This window comes from Tamandua tetradactyla, chromosome 16, assembly GCF_023851605.1.
Source record: "Tamandua tetradactyla isolate mTamTet1 chromosome 16, mTamTet1.pri, whole genome shotgun sequence".
Taxonomy (NCBI): Eukaryota; Metazoa; Chordata; class Mammalia; order Pilosa; family Myrmecophagidae; genus Tamandua; species Tamandua tetradactyla.
The window spans coordinates 14,893,639-14,902,930 of NC_135342.1; the positions used below are offsets into that span (position 1 = coordinate 14,893,639).

The 9,292-nt window shown below is 48.0% G+C and overlaps 1 protein-coding gene across 8 annotated transcripts in view; it reads right to left on the bottom strand.

Moving 5' to 3' along the window:
• HIF3A (hypoxia inducible factor 3 subunit alpha) overlaps positions 1-9,292 on the bottom strand; it is a 33,200-nt gene that overhangs the window by 16,760 nt on the left and 7,148 nt on the right. For all 8 annotated transcript variants that reach the window (XM_077131365.1, XM_077131372.1, XM_077131369.1 and 5 more), the window contains 5 exons: positions 6,915-6,999; positions 6,480-6,592; positions 5,301-5,509; positions 3,757-3,863; positions 3,303-3,450 (listed from right to left, as the gene is read on the bottom strand). In XM_077131365.1, coding sequence (XP_076987480.1) covers positions 3,303-3,450; positions 3,757-3,863; positions 5,301-5,509; positions 6,480-6,592; positions 6,915-6,999 — 662 coding nt within the window. The remainder of the gene's footprint in view (positions 1-3,302; positions 3,451-3,756; positions 3,864-5,300; positions 5,510-6,479; positions 6,593-6,914; positions 7,000-9,292) is intronic.

Here is a 9,292-nt window from a genome sequence, read left to right on the forward strand (position 1 = left end):
CAAGGGCTGGAGGGCGTTTTGGAGAAAACGATTTCATTTCGAATGGTTTTCATTATAACAGCATTTTAAAAGGAAGTTAAGCAGTTAAGCTCATCATTTCCCAAGCAACCCTTTGTTGAAGAAAAGACAGAAAAGCGTTGGCATTTAGCATAGCCTGGGTAGTGCAGACAGACCTAGGGGCAGAGATGAGGGGTGGGGAGAGGGGGGTTGAGGGGGAGGGAAAGGGGGGGCAGAGACTGAGGGGGGTACTGAGGGGTAGGGGGCACTGAGGGGCCAAGAGGAGGAGAGCACCAAAGGTGAAAGAACTAAAATGTTCTCTTTATAGATTTTCACTTATGGGCATCTTCTTTACATGCACTGATGAAGAACATTTTAAAACGTATTCCTGAACATGTTACCAAATATGAAGAATTCATAGGGGCATATTTTTATGGGCAGGATAGTATTTATGAAGCCTCTATTCATAGACATTTTTCACATTCAAGGGAACAGACCTATAAATACATTTTTCTTGCGCTGCTGCCCTGCCCCTCCCCCCAGTCTCTAGCTGCAGAGATTTCAAATGCTTGCTGGGCAGACTGGCTTTTTTTTTTTTTTTTAATTGTAAAATATAACAAATATACAAAGTAAAGAAAGAAAAAAGCAATAATGCAAATTGGTTTTTGGAAGATTGGCCTGGGGCAGAGGACCAGACCCTCATTTGCATCGAATTTGCATTAAGCCCGGAAGCTGGAATATGGGTGTCCCGGGCTTCCCAGCAAACCTAGGACCTCTCCCCACCCTCCCCAAACCCCTCCTGGGCTGGAAATATCTCAGTGTAGGCTGGATGGAAGCCATCCTCTGCCCCGTGAGACACAAGCCCACACAGTCACACATGTACACACACTTGGTACAAACGGATTCAAAGAGGCCCATGCCTTAATTTAAATAGGCAAGGGCTCGCGTATCTGCACACGTCTCGTGTTCACTCATCTGTCCATTCCATAAACATTTCCAATTTCAGCAATAGAATGTGTCGGTAAAGAGCATGGACCTTGCAGCCATAGCCTGGGTTCAAATCCCAGCTCTGCCACTTAGGGGCTGTGAGACCTCAAGTAAATGACTTGACTGTTTCTGGGTTTCGTTTTCCTCATCTGTAGAGAAGGAATAAGAGTGCATTCTCCCAGATTGACGTGAGGATTAAATGAGCTAATATATGTAAACTTGCACAGGATGTGCACATGTGTTTGCTACTTATTGTTTATCGAGCATTTACTTTCTACCAGGCACTGTAGTGAACAAGACAAAGGAAACTCCTGGGGCTTAAATGGCAGTGGCTGAAGAAAGATCTTAAGTAAAATACATTATTTGTATGTTAAATGTATGTAGCTAGCTACAAAACATACTATATCTCTTTATGTTCTTAATAAAAGGTATATACTATGTTTTGTAGCTAGCTAGATACATAGAGTATGTTAGATCTGCTATTCAATACAACCGCCGCATGCTGAATTCAAAATGTGGCTGTTCAAATTGAGAAGTACTATTAAGTGTAAAATACTCTATGCGGCTTGCATCTCATTTCTATTACATGCACTGGGTAAGAGAGTGATGAGAGTGAGGGAAAAACTAAAGCAGAGGCATGGGGAAAGGAAAGGGGCTTGCAATTTTAAAAAGGCAATTAAGGAGGCCTGATTGAATACACAGAAAATCTAAGATAACTGCAAGCGGTTTTAATGGAACAAAAATACGGGACAACAGGAGTGAAAATAGGGAGACCTGACCAAGTGCAGGATCTCAGGTAAAGACCTCTCAGGAAGTGATATTTGAGGTGAGACTGCAAAGATTAGTGGCAGAGAGGGCATGCCTCAGGAGAAAGGGGAGGAGGGAAGGGAGAGAACATTCTGGGCACGTGAAAAGGTCCTGAGGCAGGAAAGCCTGGCATATTTCAAGGACACCAAAGAAGTCAATGTGGTTTGGAGAGTTAGAAGGGGAGGCAGGCGGGAGTCAGACCATGTAAGACCTGAAGAGTCATGTAAGACACGTGGGCTTTCTCCCAAGGGTACTGAGGTGCCATGGAAGGACTCTAAGCAGGGAAAGGACATGATTTTGTTTCAGAAGGAATTCTCTGGCTGTTGTATGATTGATGGCAACCAGAGGGCTTCAGATATCAGCTAAGAGGTTAGTTTTATACACAAAATGAGAGATGGTAGTGGTCAAGGAGACAGAGAGAAGAACAGATTCAAGGTATATTCCAGAGGTGAGTGAATGGATATAGAGGGGAGGTGGTGAGGAAAATGATGCAGAAAAGACTCTCAGGTTTCTAGCTTGAGCAAATAAGGGATCTTATAGTTTAGTGATTATCAGTGTAGCCCTCAGTCCTGGGTCAGCCTGCCAGTTACTAGCTGTGTGATTTTGGGAAGTGACTTGCCCTCTTTGGTCCTCAGTTTTCTCACCTAAAAAAATGGGGATCAAAATAGTAGCTAGTTCATATGGTGGTTGTTCCCCATGCATGTCTGTTTTACTTTTATGAAGCCAGTGTTCACCACAATGTCAGGAGGCTCGTGTGGGTAGGGGAGGAGCTTTCTACAAATGCAAGCACCTGGGCAAACACGTATACCCACACACCTGCACACCGCATATCATAGTCATGGGCACTAAGAATGATTAATACTGTGTGCTCCTTGCTTCACTGAGCTTTCCTGGCTTGCTCTTTGCTTAGAGTGCAAAAGCATGAAATTCCAGGATCTGGTTTTAGAAAGGCAAGCCTTCATAATGAATAAAAGGAGTCTTCAAAAGAGATGGAGAGGGGGCATGGCCTCTTTCTCCTGCAGCAAAAGTGAGGGAGAGATCTTCCCATGCCTTCAACTTATTCAAAGATTCTGCCTCAAAAGGATGTTCTGATGAGAACATTTGTAACATTATCAGTTTCATTTTCTTGTGCCATATGAAGATTTGCAGGAAAACTTCTGTTATAAACGTTTGTTTTCTGTGAATATGATCTGCCCTTGGGGAACGAGACCTAGGAAAACTCCTGAGGCTTAAGTAATCGGTGCTATGTCCTGAAAGATAACCTTCCATGGGAACCTGAAATTTTAATATTATTTTATAGACAATTTGCTGTCTTTGCAAAAAGTGGTCATTGAGATCCCTGCATTTGTAAACGGTGTAAATACTTCTAAGGTGCACGATGGGGTAAGGGGCACATGGACACGTACACACTCCCTTATGCACAGCACACACCCACGTGTGTGTACCATGGGCACCTGTCTATGCACGCGTGGACAGACCTATGCACACAGCCACCCCTGCCTCCCACTCACCTGATCAGGAAGTGGACACAGATGATGCTCTCAGCCTGGGGTCCCCGGCCCCCTGTCACCACCGTGGCCTGGGTCTGGGTCCACAGGTAGCCACCACTCCGGGCCAGGAAGCGATACTGTCCCGTTATTGCCTGTCCCTTGTTCAGCACTGGGATGCAGAAAGGGTGGATGGGGTGGGGGGCGGGGCCAGGGCTGCAGAGGGGTCAGCTGGGTAGGGAAAGGGTCTGAGGGTCAGGGGCTGGGTACGAAGGGGACAGGGAGGAGAAGGTTGCTTGGGGTTTGGGAGCAGAACACTGATGTGTGATGGAGTGGGGAGAGGCTCCCTGGGGTCTGGAGAGGTGGGGGCTGGTGTCAAGGTGAGAGGCGGAAGCTCCCTGGGGTGAGGGCAGCAGGGGGCTGGAGTCAGGCTGGGGCACACAGAGGCCAGCTCCAGGCTTGGGCCTGGAACACGTACAGGTGTGGATGCTCCTGCTGACCGCCTTGGAGTCCAGGGCATGGATGTACTCGTAAGCAGAGCAACCGATCAGGTCCTCGGGGCTGTAGCCAGCAACCTCTGCAATCCTAGGCACAGGGGGAATGGGGCCTGGTCAGGCCAGAGTTCAGCTGGCTGGGGTCCAGGGCAGCGAGGGGGAAGGGGCGGGGAACAAAGGGACAAAGCCAGCAAGATGGGGTGAGACAGGGTTGTAAAAGAGATGGGGAGAAGGTGTACGGGTGGTTCAAAGATAGAGTGCTCGCCTGCCATGTGGGAGACCTGGGTTCCACTTCCAGCCCATGTACCCTCCAAAAAAAGAGAAGGGGAAAAAGTGAGAAATAGAAAAAAAAGGGGGGGGGGGAGGAGCCTAAGCTAAATAATGTCCCCCAAAGATGCCCAGGTCCTTATCATCTTCAGAACCAGTGAACGTTCACCCTTGTGGAGAACTGATTAGTGATTCCATGAAGGACCTTGAGGTGGGGAGGGGCCGTGAATGGTCCTCCTCACAAGAGCAGGGTGGAGACTCAGAGTCAGAGAAGAAGCGGCAATGGAAACAGGGTTGGCAGGATGTGCCCTGAAGAAAGAGGAAAGGGCCATGAGCCCAAGAAGGCAGGCAGCTTCTAGAAGCTGGAAAAGGCCAAGAAATAGATTCACTCCTGGAGCCTCAAAAGGAACCAACCCTGCCAACATCTTGATTTTAGCGTAAGATTCATTTGGGACTTCTGACCCCCAGAACTGTGAGAGGGTGAATGTGTGTGGTTTTGAGCCACTAAGTTGGTAATTTGTTACAGCAGCTGTGGAAAACTAATCTAAGGGGGCAAGTGAGGGCAAAAAAAGGGAAGAAGAAAACAGAAAGAAAGAAAAAAAGAAAAAGAGGGGAAGGGAAGAGGGAAAAGAACAAAAAGAATGGGTAATACTGATGATTTTTAAAAATTTGCTTCTAATAGGCTCCACATCAGGCACCTCACTGAGCGCACAGAACAACGCGCAAGGTGGCTCTATTATATCCCCACAGGACAGATGGGGAAACCAAGGCACAGAGAGACAAAGTCCCTTCATCAAGGGTACATAGGATTTAAACCCAAGGGGTCACCATTCCTAAGCATTACTCAATGGTGAGGGAAAGAGAGATGACATAGGAAAACTAAGGGAGAGAGGAAGGAAGGGAAAGGTAGGCAGAAGGAAGAATGGGAGAGAGAAAGAAAAAGGCAAAGGATGGAGGAAAAACCAACAACAGTTTACTGAGTGCTTCCTCTGGGCTGGGCACTGTGCTAATTGTTTTATACAAATTGATTTATTTAGGGAAAGCAATAGAAGGATGCAGTGGTTGGATAGGCAATGCTAAGGAAAAGACTTAAAGAGAGAGACAGAGAGAGATGCTAAGATAAAAAAGATTCACAGAAATATCAGAGAGAGAAATACAAGGAGGGAGGCAAAAGGTGGGGGGACAGAGCGACTGAACTTGGGTGCAAGGGAAAAGGAGGAGCTGGGTGGGTGGGTGGGGGGTCAGCTGGGCTCCTGCCCACCTCTCATCGCAGTAAGTGAACTTCATGTCCAGGCTGTGGCGACTGAGGAAGGCCCCCAGGCCCAGCGGGGGCTCCAAGCTGCCCGGGTGGGGGATGGCTTCACAAATGAGCACCAGGCATTGTAGGGGTGGCTCTATATTGGGGCTCCCGGCCGGGGAAGGCTGTGTGGGGGGCTTGTAGTCCCTCATGTGCCCAGAGCAGTGCAGCACCTGGTGGGGTGGGGCGTTGGGTCAACAGGGAACCCCTGAGCGTTCTGTGTGAATAACTCTGTCTCTGGACCTGGGGCTACTTGTGGGTTGGGACATATATCTCTGTGGGCTCCAAAGGGAGCTGAGAAGAAGAAATCCCTGTGGCATCCCCAACCCAGAGACACCCAACCTCAGGAGGTTCTGACACCCTCCAGACCCCAACCCCATAGAGACCAGGCTCAAAAGGTTCTGATGACCCCAGATCCCAACCCCATAGAGACCCAGGCTCAGGAAGTTCTGATGACCCCAGGTCTCAATCCCACAGAGACCAGACTCAGGTGGTTCTGATGACCCTAGACTCCAACCCCATAGAGACCAGGCTTAGGAGGTTCTGATGACCCCAAGTCCCAACCCCATAGAGACCCAGACTCAGGTGGTTCTGATGACCCTAGACCCCAACTCCATAGAGACTCAGGCTCATGAGTTTGTGATGACCCCAGCCCCCAGCCCCACAGAGACCAGGCGTAGAAGGTTCTGATGACCCCAGATCCCAATCCCATAGCGACCGAGGCTCAGGAAGTTCTGATGACCCCAGGTCTCAATCCCATAGAGACCCAGGCTCAGGAAGTTCTGATGACCCCAGATCTCAATCCCACAGAGACCAGACTCAGGTGGTTCTGATGACCCTAGACTCCAACCCCATAGAGACCAGGCTTAGGAGGTTCTGATGACCCCAGGTCCCAACCCCATGGAGATCCAGGCTCAGAAGGCTGAGGAACCCCTTCCCCAGGCCCACAGAGATCTAGCCTAAGAAAGATGATGGAGACCTCTAGACCCCAAATTCATACCCAAACCCTTAGATGCCATAAGGACCCGCTAGACCTAGCCCACAAGAACCCTGGGCTCCAACCCCCTTGAGACTTTCTGGGGTTCAGGCCCAGGCCGGTGGGTCTCGGGCCCCTCACCCTTATCTAGGCTAGGCCCCACCTACCTTCCAAGTGGCCGCCTTGAGGTTGAGGGTGCGTCCGCGGCTGGTGAGGGTACTCTTCATGCGCAAGGAGAAGCATCGCTCGGTGGGGGCCTCTAGCTTCTTCTTTGACAGGCCTGGGGAGGGCCATGGGGAGTCACGGTGCAGCTGTGGAGAGGCCCCCGTTCCCTCCAACCCTGGACCCTAATGCCTCCCAAGCCTCACCTCAAAAATGGGACCTGGAGCTAGAGAGGGACCCCCTCTGGCTGTGTAGGATATGTTCCCTCAGACCCCCAGGGCAGAGTAGTATTCTCTCAGACCCCCAGGGCAGGGCTGTGTCCTCCCCTTCACTTTTTTTCTCAGTCCAGTGTTCCAGAGGGGGAGGGCACATGCTGAGGGAAGGGCAGGGCCAATTTCCTCATCTGTAAAATGGGGACAGAAGGCCTCCAGGGGACTCACTCTGCCTGGGGGTCAGGGCATCCTGAAGCTCCTCTTGGTCACAGGGATGGATGAAATCAAAGATACTGTGTCCGATGAGCTCAAGCTGTGATGGTGGGGGACAGAGGGCATGTCTTGGAGGGAAAAGGCTTTTGCCACAGTCCCAGACCCCTCTTCTCCTTCTTATCCTCATCACCCCTATGCTAGTTCACAGCCTAGATGACCTCACCAACGTCTTATTCATTCATTCAACAACCATTTATTCAGCACCTACCCTGTGTCAGGTCCTCTGCTAAATGGTATGGCACAGTAGTGGCCACAAAGACAAAATCTCTTGCCTTGAAGACCTTACTATCCAGTAGGGGGAGACAGGCAACCAACGAACCAAAATAAAATTTCATATATATCAGTAGAATAAGTGATATAAAGAGAACAAAATCATGGTTAAGGTGATGAACTAATGGGCAAGCTGTTTTAGAAAGAGCAATCAGGGAAAGCTTCTTTGAGGAGGCAATATAAACAAACTGCTGAACCGTGAGTGAGGTGGTCTTGGGGCTTGTGCTGGTTTGAAAGGAAGTATTGCCCCTAGAAAAGCCATGTTTTAATCAAAATCCCATTTCATAAAGGTAGAATAATCCCTATTCAATACTGTATGTTTGAAACTGTAATCAGATCATCTCCCTGGATGATGCGATTTAGTCAAGAGTGGTTAAGATGGATTAGATGAGGAAACGGTTTGGTGGTTTGAAACTGCATGTACCCCAAAGAAGCATGGGCTTAAACTAATCTATTCCTGGGGGTGTGGACCCATTTTAGGTAGGATCTTTGGATGAGACTATTTCAGTTAAGGTGGCCCACCTCAATCAGGATGAGTCTTAATCCTCTTATTGGAGTCATTTATAAAGGGAATGGATATATACAGAGAGACTCAGAAGAAGCTGAAAGCAACAAAACCCAAAAGAGAAGGGAGAGTCCAGCAGATGCCACCTTGTGCCTTGTCATGTGGCAGAGAAGTCAAGGATCATCAGTAGCCAGTCTTTGGAAAGAAAGCATCACCCTTTACGATGCCTTGATTTGGGCATTTTCACAGCCTCAAAACTGTAAACTGATAAGCTAATAAATTCCTATTGTTTAAGCCAAAATCTTTTCATGATATGTGCTTTTAGCAGTCTAGGAAACTAGAACACCCAGCAAAGACTCAACTCTTGTGCTGATTTGAAATGATGTATGTACCCTAGAAAAGCCATGTTTTAATCCTAATCTCATTTTGTAAAGGCAGCTGTTTCTTCTAATCCCTATTCAGTGTTTGAAACTGTAATTATTCAGTGTTTGAAACTGTAATTAGATCATCTCCCTGGAGATGTGATTTAATCAAGAGTGGTTGTTACGCTGGATTAGCTGGAGGCATGTCTCCACCCATTTGGGTGGGTCTTGATCAGTTTCTGAAGCCCTATAAAAGAGGAAACATTTTGGAGAATGAAAGAGTTTCACAGAGAGCAGAGCAGAACGACATAGCCATGAGAAGCAGAGTCCACCAGCCAGCGATCTTTGGACATAAAGAAGGAAAATGCCTCCCAGGGAGATTCATGAAACAGGAAGCCAGGAGAAGAAGCTAGCTAATGACACTGTGTTCATCATGTGCCCTTCCAGATGAGAGAGAAACCCTGACCGTGTCCACCATGTGCCTTTCCCGATGAGAGAGAAACTCTGATTGTGTTCACTACGAGCCCTTCCACTTGAGAGAAAATCCTGAACTTCATTGGCCTTCTTGAACCAAGGTATCTTTTCCTGGATGCCTTAGATTGGACACTTCTATAGACTTGCTTTAATTGGGATATTTTCTTGGCCTATAAACTGTGAACTTGCAATTTATTAAATTCCCCTTTTTAAAAAGTCATTCTGTTTCTGGTATATTGCATTCCAGCAGCTAGCAAACTAGAACAACTCTTCATTTCAATTCAAGAAACCAGTGTGGTGCTGGGAGCCGGGGACATAGATGAAGGGGTCCCACATCAGATCACAGTCTGGTACAAGTGGAAGAATGATGTCTTCCTACACTGACAGTACCACTTGTGCCTGGATTCACATCCTTGCTCTGCCATTTCCTAGCTTTGTGAACTTAGGACATACACCAGTCTGAGCTCAAGGACTCAAACAAATAGCAAAATTAGTACCAGGAGTGGGGTAATGAATTCTAGGCAGAAAAGCAATAGGTAACAACTGTAGTGCCCATTTTGTGAAATGGTAAGAAAGAATGGTTCCTCTCTCATAGGCCTTGCTTTCAGGGTTCATGGTCCTTATTCTCACCTCTCTTCTCCCACCTGAGCCCCTCTATCCACCTCCTGGCTAGTCTCCAGCCTCTAATCTTACTACCTTCAATTCTATCTCCATGTGACAGC